General features: G+C 42.2%; 1 protein-coding gene across 9 annotated transcripts in view; it reads right to left on the reverse strand.

Annotated features, from left to right (window-relative positions):
- The window catches only part of KLHL3 (kelch like family member 3), a 302,089-nt gene that overhangs the window by 84,440 nt on the left and 203,016 nt on the right, over positions 1–14,633 (reverse strand). For all 9 annotated transcript variants that reach the window (XM_047729680.1, XM_047729681.1, XM_047729682.1 and 6 more), the window contains one exon: positions 3,786–3,892. In XM_047729680.1, coding sequence (XP_047585636.1) covers positions 3,786–3,892 — 107 coding nt within the window. The remainder of the gene's footprint in view (positions 1–3,785; positions 3,893–14,633) is intronic.

A 14,633-nucleotide genomic window follows, 5' to 3' on the forward strand; every position in this document is an offset into this window, starting at 1 on the left:
ACTTCATTGAGCACCTACTACATGGAAGATCAAGCCAGGCAGTGAGGACACAGCACTGAGTTCAGGTACAGTTCTTAACTGACTGACCAGAGCAATCAGATATTGAGGAAGTAATGAGACAAGCGCTAATACTAAAGACAAGCATGAAGTACCATAAGAGTAAATAGCAAAAGAATTTAACCTAATCCAAGGGGATCGTGGGAAAGCCGACCTGAGGAAGTGCTGCTTCAGTGGTAATGAAAGATGAATAGGAGTTAGACAGGCAAAGAGGTTGGGGTGGGAAGAACATTCCTGGGCAATGAACAGCAATTTTTTTTAAGTATACACATTACATCAACTGTGTATATACAAGATGAATTTATATTAAAAATTTATTTTGGGGGCACCCAGGTGGCTCAGCTGTTTAGGCGTCTGCCTTCAGCTCGGGTCATGATCTCAGGGTTCTGGGATCAAGCCCCATGTCTGGCTCCCTGCTCAGTGGGGGTCCCGCTTCTCCCTCTCCCCCCTGCTCGTGCTCTCTCTCTCACAACCTCTCTCTCTCTCAAATAAATTTAAAAAATTTATTTTATATCTGTATATATTTACAAATATAAATTCTGAAAGGATATAAACTATAATATTATATTTGTTATATTATATGTAACTTTTTATTTTTATTTTTTGGCTTGTCCACGGTTTTCTCTCTTTTTTTTTTTTCCTGCAATGAACATATGTGAGTAGTATTTAAATGGGTAGATAGATGGGTGGGTGGAGAGACAGGCAGATGGCTGGCTGGCTGGCTGGCTAGATATCTGGGAGGATTCAAGGATGGACAGTAACGAGATTCAAGGAAGATATGAGCTGGGGATCACATTAGACTGTTTTTGTTTTTGTTTTTGTTTTAAAGATTTTATTTATTTATTTAACAGACAGAGATCACAAGTAGGCAGAGAGGCAGGCAGACAGACAGAGAGAGAGAGAGAGAGAGAGAGGAGGAAGCAGGCTCCCCGCTGAGCAGAGAGCCCGATGTGGGGCTCGATCCCAGGACCCTGGGATCATGACCTGAGCCGAAGGCAGAGGCTTTAACCCACTGAGCCACCCAGGCGCCCCACATTAGACTGTTTTATTCTTGATTTTTTTCCTCCCTTTAATGACTAGAATCCAAGATCTGCTCCAGAAGCATCTTTTCTACCTGTTGATAGAATGACCTTGTTTTTGGGTAGACACTTCCACTACCCCAGAGGCAAGTTTACTAACAACAAGTGGGGCCAATATTATAATTCCAAATAGATTTCCTCTCTCAACACTGGACCTTCCAAACCATGCAGGCAAGAGAAAAAGGACTGGCAGAGGTACTTAGTGAAGGTGCAGCTAAATAACTATTGCAAACAAAATGAATTATTTTAAAGACAGAGGAATAGATGAGGGAGAGGAGCAAACAAAGAAATAAAAACCTTACTACTAGAGTATGAAACTACACCAAAGAGAATCCAGCTCAAAACTTCCAGGTAGTAAAATTAGCTGGTTTTCTAAGCCACCTTTTTTTGGCTACTAATTCCCAGCCCAAGGCTCACAGTGAGGTAAGTGTCTTGGTCCACTTGGTAGAGGCACAGGTCCTTTACAAGATGAGCCAACAGGGAGCCCCAGGGGAGGAACTCTCAATACACAAGGGATAAGTCACTCCCAACTAGAACAACTCTTGCCCAGGAAAGGCCACAAACTATGTATTAGGAAGAGAGTAAGAGCCCATTCAGCAAAAATTGGGTGCCTGCACTCACCCATTCTTAGCAAGCTCTCATTTTTCAAACTTTACTTATTTACTGTCTCCTAAACACCATGCCCTGTGTGGTTGGCTCTGAGGATTCAACTGTGACAAGACATGGTCCTCAGATGCTCAAAGCTCACCATCAACTGTGGAGGCATTTCGTTCATTCACTTAAAAAACATCTGGCTCCTAAACTATGGAAAGAGCCTAGATGTCCATCAACAGATGAATGGATAAAGAAGATATGGTATATATATACAATGGAATATTATGCAGCATCAAAAAAATCTTGCCATTTGCAATGACACAAATGGAACGAGAGGGTATTTGCTACGTGAAATAAGTCAGTCAGAGAAAGACAACGATCATATGATCTCTCTGATATAAGGAACTTGAGAAACAAGACAGAGGATCATAGGAGAAGGGAAGAAAAAATAAAACAAGATGAAACCAGAGAGGGAGACAAACCATAAGAGACTCTTAATCTCAGGAAACAAACTGAGGGTTGCTGGGGGGAGGGGGAAGGAGAGGGTGGCTGGGTGATGGACAGACATTGGGGAGGGTATGTGCTATGGTAAGTGTTGTGAATTGTGTAAGACTGATGAATCACAGACCTGTACCCCTGGGGAAAGTAATACGTTGTAAGTTAATGAAAAAAAAGTCTGGCTCCTACTGTGTACCAGATGTTTAGGATGTGGTAGTAAACAAATCCAACAACACCTCTGTCTTCACGGAACTTACAGTCTAGTGAGGAGAGAAAGATAAAAAACACATCGACAACCAACAACAGGATTTTTAGAGAGGGATAAATGTTATTAAAAAGTACATAGCGGGGAACTATGGCGAGAGTCATCAGAGGAGGCCTCTCAGAGGAGACACCTGAGCTGTAAATTGCAGGATGAGGAACGCCTGGGTGGCTCAGTCAGTTAAGCCTCTGCCTTCAGCTCAGGTCATGATCGCAAGGTCCTGGGATCGAGCCCCGAATTGGGCTCCCTGCTCCACAAGGAATCTGCTTCTCCCTCTGCCCCTCCCCCTGCTTGTGTGTGCTTTCTCTTTCCATCTCTCTCTCTGACAAATAAATAAAATCTCTTAAAAATTTTAAATTTAAAAACAAAAAACCTGCAGCATGAGAAGCAGCTGATATACCAGACCCCAGAGCACAGGCACAGCAGACCCCAGGAAACCGACAAGAACACAGAGGGATAGTGACCACGCTCAAAAGCAGCACTGGGTACTTGGCAAACGTGGAGAAGGGACACCTGACCCAGTCCAAGGGTCTCACCCAGCCCAGCTGGCCCTTGGACAGCAATGATTTGTAGAGCAGGGGAGGTGCTGCAAGGTGCTACAGACAGGAAGCTCCACCCACGGGTTTCGAGGAATTCAGTCTCACATGTGAACTAGTTGGACAGGGCTATTTGGCATGCACAAGAAGGATGGCTTCTCTAGAAAGTTGGCAAAGGTACTGAAACTGAACGCCAGATGGTGAAAATTCCTGTCTTATTATCCCCTCCAAGCCCTACCATCACTTCTTCCAAATGTCTTCTACACTCCTGTAAAGGCTCAAGGAGGTTGGTAGACCTTGCCTGGGAGGAATGGCTAGGGAAGGACAAACTAGTCCAGCACGGGGCAAGGTATCAAGAAGCCAAGTTCCACCCATATCCTGGGTGATCTGGGGCAAGTTCCTTCCCCTTTCTTAGCCTCAGTGTTTCCCATCTGCAAAATGAAAGATCAGAGGCGTGGGGATGAGCCCAAGAGCCTACATGTCTAAAAGCAACCCTGCACGATTCTGATGCACGCTGAAGTCTGAGAACTAATAAGCTCCGATTCCACCTCTTCTTTCCTCAGAGCGGGCAAGGGGTTGCACGCCAGGCTGGTTGCATCAAGTCCTCCATGGGGCAAAACATAGTCTCTGACACACAGAAGCCCCTCCCAGTTCATGTCATGGCATCCTCCTTCCTCCCTCCCCTCATGCCACCCCGCAAAACATTCCCTCAGCGGGGCTGTGGGCCCGTAACTGTGGGTCACTGTTTGCTCACCGTACCTGTGAACATCGCACAGAAGTAGGGGCTGCAGGCTGCCAGGACCACACGGTGGGCTTCTATCTCGACATCTTCCGCCACAATCATCACGTCACACAACAGCTGTTTACTGTAAAACACCAGCGAGGGGACAGCATGGGTCACAGCACCAATGCCCAACCCCAGCCACACAAGGGCATTTTTTTTCCTTCCACCCAGATTCCACACTGCCACCATACAAGGCTGTCAGGGACATTTGCCATACTGAGTTAGGTAGGGGGATAAGCTCATTAACTTTCCAAGTCCCTGATGAGCCTGGCGTTCATGCTTTCCTAAGGCACACAGAGAGATCCAACTATCCAGGAGCTGCCTCTTCAAGTCTCCTTCCTTTGTCTGCACATCTCTGCTTCTCAACTCTATCTGCTCTGAGACCCTGGGACAGCAGCTCAGAGAGCAACGGGGAAAGTCTGGAGCTATGAGCTGGGTGACTGGCTGAATGCCAAGGAGCATGAGCATGCCTCGGAGGTGTGCCACCAGCGAGAACATTATCAATCCCCCAAGGGATCCAATACCCATGAAATACTCGTAAGAGGCCAGCCAGGTCTGGAGGCCTCAAGTATTCATCTTCCCACCCAGATTTAACATTATCGCCAAGAAGGTTACTCCTCAACAGCTTAAATACCCTGGATTACTCCTGAAACTCCAATCTCTGCAATTAATAAGGCTACTGTAACTACCTTTTTACTTGTCATCTCCACTACACTGTGCGCTCTGAAAGGGACTTGTTTACTGTTAGATCCTAGACACCTGGGTGCAAGCCCAGCATACAGAAAGCCCTAAATTTTTGGTAAATAAATGAATAAATGAATAAACTTTAAAAAGGGATCCATCCACACTCATAGACAGAATGGATATCAGACAATTTTGAAGGATTGAAAGGGTGCCACAAGACCGTTTTGACCCAAGAATTTTTCTGCCACCAGCCTTCCAAGAGTTAACATTAGGTTCTATGTGCTAGGCACTGTACTAAGCACTTCCTTATACCTAATATTTCATTTATTCCTCTCTAAAACCCCATGAGGTAGCATTATTATTATGTTCCATATTTCAAAAAAGGAAACTGTGGCCCAGAGAAGTAATTTTCTCAAGGTCATACAAAAAGGGAGTAGTGGAAACAAGATTCAAATGCAGGTAGCTAAACCCCAGATCCCATGTTCCTAACATCTATGGTAACCCGGTTACCACTAATCCTTCCTTCAGAGTGAAGCACTAAATGTGGGAGGGAAGACAGGACAAACACATGTCAGCTGCAATCTAGTGGCAGTGGTTACCTAGGGCGCTACTGGACTCAGAAGTCTGAGTCATGGCCGGGTTCCATGTGACAGCGATGAAATGGCTATAATGAGCCTGCCAGAACCAAATGATGGAAAAGAAGCTACCTATTTGTCATCCCTGTGTCGCATATTAAGCGTTTGCCAACTATTCAGATGTTAGCCCAAGATTGCTTATCATAGAATCCTACGGCTTGAAAAGGCTGGAGCTGTAAATGCCAGATGATCTATGAAGTTCAGAGAGGTGGCCCAAAGCCACAGAAGGCTAAGTTCTGTATCTAGTTCTGACTCTGGATATACTACCATAGTGACTCATGATGGGCTGATACTTTGAAAGGGAAAGATAATTAGGCCCAATAGGGAAAGGTGAATAGAATAAAGTCCCCAGGAGAGGGTTTCTGGGAAAGGTGAGATCTCTGGGAAGCAAGAGGCAAAACCTGGGGATGAGACTTCACCCCACAGTGGACGGCAGACCCTACATACAAACTTTATCAGAATAAACCAGCTCAACTGGGAAGAGAACCGGCTCTGCCCCTAACCGGCTATGAGAACTTGGACAATCTCACTACGGTATTCTATCTTTCTTAAAGGGATATCCGCTGTGGGTACCAAATCAATTACAAATGCTACCTGAGAATAGGCTAGTTTTTAATCTGGCCTAAATTTATTGTAAAAAATGTATTCCCAACATTTGCACTTAACTTTCATTAAAGATTCTAGGGAAAGGGGCGCCTGGGTGGCTCAGTGGGTTAAGCCTCTGCCTTCGGCTCAGGTCATGATCCTGGGATCCTAGGATCAAGCCCCACATCGGGCTCTCTGCTCAGCAGGGAGCCTGCTTCCCTTCCTCTCTCTCTGCCTGCCTCTCTGCCTACTTGTGATCTCTCTCTGTCAAATAAATAAATAAAAATCTTTTAAAAAAAAAAGATTCTAGGGAGACAATGGAGTTCTCTCATCACTATTTAAAAGTACAAGTAACTTGTCAACTATACTTCAATTAAAAAAAAAAAGACTGGGTGCCTGGGTGGCTCAGTGGGTTAAGCCGCTGCCTTCGGCTCAGGTCATGATCTCAGGTTCCTGGGATCGAGTCCCGCATCGGGCTCTCTGCTCAGCAGGGAGCCTGCTTCCCTCTCTCTCTCTCTGCCTGCCTCTCTGCCTACTTGTGAACTCTGTCTGTCAAATAAATAAATAAAATCTTAAAAAAAAAAAAAAAAAAAAAGACTAACCCCCCCCCCCAAAAAAAGTACAACTTGTTGTTGTTGTTCTTGTAATCAGTATTTTAACAAGGAAAAGTAAAACAGATGGGTCAGAAATGCTGAGCAAAAGCTGAGCCAGGTGCTGAAAGGGAAATGCTGGAGTGGCATGTCTTGCACAAAGCCAGAAGAGCTGATAGTTCATGAACAAATGGGAAAGAGACAAGAAGGAATGAGGAATAAAGATGGAGACTCCAGTTAAGCAGATGAATGAGAACAGTTCTGTGGGACTGGAAGTGTATCTGAAGGCGAGAAAAAATGCAACCTAGAAAAGTGACCAAGACGAACTCACCAGAAACTCAATGTAGGCTTTGCCTGCGAACGGTGAAGCCTGTCTGCACACTGAAGTGTAACCAGTCTGTATGGAAAAGAGAAGCCACAGCTCCGAAGCACTGCATGGCTCAGAAGCATTTCTAATTCCGTTGACTGGAAACCCTATAGGATTTTTTTTTTCCTGAGCTGTCCCAACCCTACTCCAAAGGACAATCTCAAGAAACAAAAAGTAGGGCTATACACTTTGGGATAGCTGTTAGGAAGGAAGCTCAGGCCCTGGAATCCAAGTGACCAGGGTTCATGTCCTCTGGGTATCAGAATTCAGATGTGTTGTAAACAAGATAATGAATAGTGCTAATAGTAAACATTCAGTAAATGTTAACATTTCTTTCTCTTTTTTTCCCACAAAACACTCCATTTAAGGTTAAATTAGAGCTGCATATTAGACATCTAAGTGGGGTTTATCAAATACGGAAATGGATACATGAGTCTTAATTTCAAAGGTGGGAGATGGTTAAGAGTTCAGAAGGAAGAGAAAGAACCAGCTAAAGAAATGAGAAAATAACCACTGAGACAGGAGGGAAACCAAAAAATTATGGTGTCCATTAAGTCAAGTGAAGAGATGGCTACAAAAAAGCAAGGAATAATCAACTATACCAAATACTGCTGGTAAGTAAGAGAAGATTAGGGTGGCAAGCCAGGGCAATGAAGCAACAAAATGAAACAGAACATGAAAATGAAAAACATATAAATTTAAAAGGAAGATATAAAACTATCTCTACTCATAGATGACATGATTTCATATATAGAAAATCATATAGGGAATCCACCAAAAAAAAAATTAATACAAATGAGTTTAAGAAGGTTGCACAATATAATATCAATATACAAAATCAACTGTATTTCTATACACATGCAATGAACAAAAAATGATATTAAGAAAAATTCCATTTATAATAGCATCAAATAGAATAAATAAAGAATAAACTTAAGGAGGGCAAAACCTATTCTCTAAAATTACTGAACACAGTTGAAAGAAATTAAAGAAGAGGGCAACCCTCTCAGGTCCCCTCCCTCTCTGGGAGCATTGTACTATCACTGAATAAACTTCACTTTTCTGCCCACCAAAAAATTTTTAAAAAAGAAAGAGTGAAAGAAATTAAAGAAGACTTAGACCTCCAGTGTTCATGGACTGAAACACTTAAAATTGTTAAGATGGCAATACTCCCCCAAATTGTTCTGCAGATTCAACACAATTTCTATCAAACTCCCAGCTGGCTTCTTTGCAGAAATCGATAAGTTGACCCTAAAACTTATGTGGAAATGCAAGAGATCTGGAATGGCCAAACAATCTTGAAAAAGAACAGAGGTGAAAGACTCATGTTTCCCAATTTCAAAACTTACTACAAAGCTAAAAATAGTGTGTAATAATAGAAGGATAAATATAAAGATCAACAGAATAGAATTGAGAATCCAGAAATAAACCCTCATATTTACAGTCAATTCATTTTTTAAACATTTTATCATTTATTTTTTAAATGTTTATTATTGATGTATAACAGATATACAATGTCGTATTAGTCTCAGGAATACAATAGAGTGATTCAACAATTCTACACATTACACAGTGCTCGCCATGGTAACTGTAGCTACCATCTATCACCATACCACGTTATTATATTACTGACCGTATTCCCTATGCTGTACCTTCCATCTCCATGACTTCTGTACTTCAGAAATGGAATTCTGTACCTCTTAATTCCCTTCACCTATTTTGTCCATTCCCCACTCCCCTCTACTCTGGTAACCACCAGTTTATGCCCTGTATTTACAAGCCTGTGTCTGTTTGGGTTTTTTTTTTTTAATTCATGTTTCTTTTATATTCCACATATAAGTAAAATTATATGGTATGTGGCTTTCTCTGTCTGACTCATTTCCCTTGGCATAATACCTTCTAGTTTTATCGTTGTCACAAATGGCATCTCTTTTATGGCTGAGTAATGTTCTAGTCTATATACATATACATAATGGAATGCACACACGCGCGCACGCACACACACACACAAAGACTTCTTCATCCATTCATCTATCAATCGACACTTAAGTTATTTCCATATCTTGGCTATTATAAATAATGTTGGAATAAACACAGGGGTGTATATATCTTTGCAAATTAAGTGTTTTCATTTTCTATAGGTAAATACCCAGTAGTGGAATTCCTGGATTATATGGTATTTCTATTTTTTTTTAAAGATTTTATTTATCTATGTGACAGACAGAGATCACAAGTAGGCAGAGAGGCAGGCAGAGAGAGAGGAGGAAGCAGGCTCCCCATGGAGCAGAGAGGCCGATGTGGGGACCGATCCCAGGACCCTGGTATCATCACCTGAGCTGAAGGAAGAGGCTTTAACCCATTTAGCCACCCAGGCACCCCTGGTATTTCTATTTTTAATGTTTTGAGAAACTTCCACACTGCTTTCCACAGTAGCTGCACTAATTTCTATTCTCACCATTGGTGCACGAGGGTTCCTTTTCTCTATATCCTTACCAACATTTGATATTTCTTCTCTTTTTGGTACTAGCCATTCTGACTGCTATAAGGTGGTATCTCATTGTGGTTTTGATTTGTGCTTCCTGAAGATTAGTGATGTTGAGCATCTTTTCATGTGTCTATTGGCCTTATGTATGTCTTCCTTGGAAAATATATATTCAGATCTTCTGCCCCTTTTTAATCAGATCATTTGTTCTTCTGGTGTTGGTATTTTTAAAATTCTAATATTTTATTTATTTGTTAGAGAGAGAGAACAAGCAGGGGGAGTGGCAGGCAAAGCAGGCAGAGCAGGTAGAGGGAGAAGCAGGCTCCCCAACTGAGGAAGGAGCCCAGCACAGGACTTGATCCCAGGACCATCAGGACCTGAGCTGAAGGTAGATACTTAACTGAGTGAGTGACCCAGGCATCCCGTTCTTCTTGTGTTAAGCTGTAGAAGTTCTTTATGTCTTTTGGATATAAACCTCTTATCAGGTTTATCATGTGCAAGTATCTTCTCCCACTCTAGGGTGCCTTTTCATTTTGTTGGTGATTTCCATTACTGCCCAAAACTGTCAATGGATTTTTTTTTAATTATTTGTTTTTGAGAGAGAGAGCGAGTAAGTGAGAGCACGCAAGATCATGAACAGGGGAGGAGAAGGGGCAGAGGGAGAGGGAAAGTCAGACTCCCCACTGAGAGGGAGCCCAACTCAGACTCAATCCCTGGACCCTGAGATCATGACCCGAGCCAAAGGCAAACGCTTAACTGCCTGAGCCACCCAGGCTCCCCCAGTCAATGGATTTTTGACAAGGGTGCCAAAACTACTCAATTCAGGGGAAAAAAAAACAGTCTTTTCAACAAATGGTCCTGGGACAACTGGATATCATACACACAAAAATAGGACCCCTACTTCACATGATATACAAATACTAACTCAGAATAGATCAAAGACCTAAATATAAGAGCTAAAACTATAAAACCCTTAGAAGAAAACAGGGGTAGAGCTTCATGACTTCTGATTAGACAATGGTTTTTTACACAGGACACCAAAACCACAAACAACAAAAGAAAAAAACAGACACCAAGCACTTGGTGCTTCCAAAGACACCATCAGGGTATCAAAAAAGTGAAAAGGCAACCCAAAGAACAAAAGAAAAACTTTGCATATCATATATCTGATAAGATGCTTATATCTGGACTGTCGAAAGACTTGAATCCTTTAACTCAAAAATGGACATATAGGGACGCCTGGGTGGCTCAGTTGGTTAAGCAGCTGCCTTCGGCTCAGGTCATGATCCCAGTGTCCTGGGATCGAGTCCCACGTTGGGCTCCTTGCTCAGCAGGGAGCCTGCTTCTCCCTCTGCCTCTGCCTGCCATTCTGTCTGCCTGTGCTCGCTCTCTCTCCCTCTCTCTCTGACAAATAAATAAATAAAATCTTTTAAAAAAAAAAATGGACATATAATCCAATTTTAAAATGGGCAAAGGATCCAAGTAGGCATTTCTCCAAATAAAATATAGAAATGGCCAATGAGCATACAAAAAGATGCTCAACACCATTAATGATCATAGAAAAATACAAATCAAAACCACAATGAGGGACGCCTGGGTGGCTCAGTTGGTTGGGCAGCTGCCTTCGGCTCAGGTCATGATCCCAGCGTCCTGGGATCGAGTCCCACATCGGGCTCCTTGCTCGGCGGGGAGCCTGCTTCTCCCTCTGCCTCTGCCTGCCATTCTGTCTGCCTGTGCTCGCTCTCTCACACTCTCTCTCTGACAAATAAATAAATAAAAAAAATAAAAATAAAAAAAAACCACAATGAGATACTACCTCAGACACTAGGATGGCTAGAATCAAAAACACAAAAAATAACAAGTGTTTTTGGCAAGGATATGAAGAAACTGAAACCTTCATACACTGCTGGCAGAAATGTAAATTGGTGCAGTGCTTTGGGAAAATAGTCTGGCAGTTCCTCCAAAAGTTAAACATGTAGTTGTCATATGACCCAGCCACCAAAAGGTATATGACCAAGAGAAATGAAAACAGGCATCCACACAAAAATGTGTATGTGAATGTTCACAGCAGCACTACCCATAACAGCCAGATGGCTGGCCTCAAATGTGATATACCCAGAGAGTGTAACATTATGCAGCAATAAAAAGAAATGAAATATTGAAACATGATAAAACATGGATAAGCCTTAAAAACATTATCCTGAGAAGTAAGTCATAAAACTTTTTCACAGTAGGTTTGCCACCAGAACACAGGTGTCGTGAAAACCACCACTAAACCTAAACCAAAATGGGAAAGGAAAAGACTCCCACCAACATCATTGTCACTGGACATACAGTCGAGCTAACCTACCACTACCGGTCATCTGATGTACAGATGTGGTGGAATTGACAAAACAACTATCAAAACACTTGAGAAGGAGGCTGCAATACAGGAAAGGGCTCCTTCAAGTATGCCTGGGTCTTGGATAAATGGAAAGCTAAACATGAACATGGTATCACCAATGTTATCTCCCTGCAGAAATTAGAGACCACCAAGTATTACGTGACCATCACTGATGCCCCAGGCCACAGAGACTTTATGAAAAACATGATTAGAGGTGTATTTCAGGCTGACTGCTGTTCTGATTGTTGCTACTGCTGGTGGTGAATCTGAAGCAGGTTTCCCCAAGAATGGGCAGACCCATGAGCATGCCCTTCTTCTGGCTTACACACTATGTGTAGAAGAACTAATTGCTGGTGTTAACAAAATGGATTCCATTGAGCCACCCTACCAACAGATGAGATATGAGGAAATCGTTAGTGAAGCCAGCGCCTACAGTAAGAAAACTGGCTACAACCCCAACACAGTAGTAGCATTTGTGCCAATTTCGGGTTGGCATGGTGACAATATGCTAGAGTCAAGAGCTAACCTGACTTGGTTCAAAGGATGGAAACTCACTAGGAAATATGGGAATGCCAGTAGAACCACACTGCTTGAAGCTCTGGATTGCACTCTGTCACCAACACATCCAACTGACAAGCCCTTGCATCTGCCTCTCTGGGACATCTACAAAATTGGTGGTATTGGTACTGTTCCTGTGGAATGAGTGGAGACTGGTGTTCTTAAACCTGGCATGGTGGTCACCTTAGCTCCAGTCAATGTTACAAATGAAGTAATGTCTGTTGAAAAGCACCATGAAGCTGAGTGAGGCTCTTCCTGGGGACAATGTGGGTTTCAACATCAAGAACATATCTTTCAAAGATGTTCATCATGGCAATATGGCTGGTGACAGCAAAAATCACTCACCCATGGAAGCAGCTGGCCTCACAGCTCAGGTGATTATCCTGAACCATCCAGCCTAAATCAGTGTTGGATACATATCTGTGTGGGATTGTCACAAAGCTCACACTGCTCACAAGTTTGCTGAGCTGAAGAAATAGACCATCGCTCTGGAAAAAAAGCTAGAAGATGGTCCAAAGTACTTGAAATCTGGTGATGCTACCATCATTGATATGGTTCCTGGCAAGCCTATGTGTGTTGAGACCTTCTTTGACTATCCTCCTCTGGACTATCCTGCTGTTTGTGCATGAGACAGAGAGTTCCTGTGGGTGTCATCAAGGCAGTGGACAAGAATGCAGCTAGAGCTGGCAAGGTCACCACATCTGCCCAGAAAGCTCAGAAGGCTAGGTAAATATTATCCCCAGTATTTGCCAGGCCAGTCTTAATCAGTGGTGGGAGAACAGTCTCAGATTGTTGTGGTGTATCAACTGGACCTTTAAGTACTTGTGATAACAATGCATCATAAAACCTTCAGAAGGAAAGGAGAATATTCTGTGGACCATTTATAGCATGTGTGTGTGTGTGTGTGTGTGTGGGTGTGTGTGTGTGTGTGTGGCAGTTTTAAGTTATACGCAACTAATGAATCATTCAACACTACAACAAAAACTTAGAATGTACTATATGCTGGCTAACTGAACATAATAAAAAAATTAAGTTAATAGTTTTTAAAATCAGTACTTTTTAATGGAAACAGCCTGACCAAGAATCTGTCACAGAATTTTGAGAACCATCAAAAAAAATTTGAATGGGGAAAAAGAAGAAAGAAAGAAAGATCACAAAAAAACATATTACATCATTCTAAAATAAGCAAACCCGTAGAGACAGAATGTAGATTAATGGTGGGGGAATAGGGAGAGTAGTGGGATTACTGCTAAAATATATAGGATTTTTTTGGGGGGGAGGGAATGATGAAAATATTCTAAAATCCACTGTGAATTGCACAATTCTGTAAATATACTAAAAGCCATTAAGTTGATACTATAAATGGGTCATATTATATGGCATATGAATTACATATTAATAAAGCCTTTACCAAAAAAAGAAAAACAAAAAGCAATGTGCTAAGATGGTTCATTACTAATAATACAGGCACAGTGGCAGACCATCTTTAAAAAAAAAAAAAGGATGAGGGCAGAGAATTGTTTGTGAAGGTTAAAACTGTCAAAATGGGATAGAAGAGATTGTCTCCCCTTTTCAGGGTGTTATTCCAAAAAGAACCACATCCCCACTTGCTGGCTGGATGGCAAATCAGGAACCAAAGTCCATTAGGACGCTGTTGCCCAGAGGCAGCTATTGGTCTGAGGAGAGCGGAGCGATAAAATGCAAAAGGAAGAGGAAGACTAGGTGGTTACCATGCCAACAGCCCATTCTCTACCACGGCAGTAAAAAGAATAGGAAACTCGTGAATTGTGTGATTCATAAATTGCATAGAACATGTGTGCATGAACTAAAATAGCTTAAAATTACAGAAGGGAGATGTGAAAACAGTGCAAGAAATAACCCCCAGTCCCTGGAATATCATGGAACATTTCATTAGCTTAGTCCCTGGACAGCAAGATGCTTTACCAGACCTTCATTCAAACAAAGTATGCCTCCCTCCAGGTCACATTAAGCTCACCCAGATCAATGAAGTATCTTTTCAGGCTCCCTTTCTCTCCTTCACCCACCCATTCCACTCTAGTTTTAAAAACTAGCCATATCTTTAATGCTTTAGAAATTAAAAGAATTTAAAGCGATGAAGTACCTTAGAACTTCATAAAATCTTTAAACACCACTAGAATGCAAGCTTCATTGAGAACAAAACTTTCACTCTCTAATCTACTGCCACCTTCGTGCAACTGAGCCCAGCCAGCGCTTACTTAGTACATCATCGTCATCAGAATAATAGCTAACAATTACAGAACTTTCTCTACACGCCAGGGCTTCATGACAGTATCTAAGGAATTGGTATTACGATTACGAGACTACAGGTTGTTGAAGTCAGCACCTCTACTTCTAAGGAATTAATTCCATAGAAATAACTGTGAACATGCACCAGTATTTAACAACAGTAATATACGTGCCATCAGTGTTCTAAGCACTTGACTTACTAATCCTCTTAACAAGCCAGCAACCCTGGAACTATTATTAGCTTCATTTTATGGTTGACAAAAGTGAGGTC

This window comes from Lutra lutra, chromosome 5 (genome assembly GCF_902655055.1).
Source record: "Lutra lutra chromosome 5, mLutLut1.2, whole genome shotgun sequence".
NCBI classification, from domain to species: domain Eukaryota; kingdom Metazoa; phylum Chordata; class Mammalia; order Carnivora; family Mustelidae; genus Lutra; species Lutra lutra.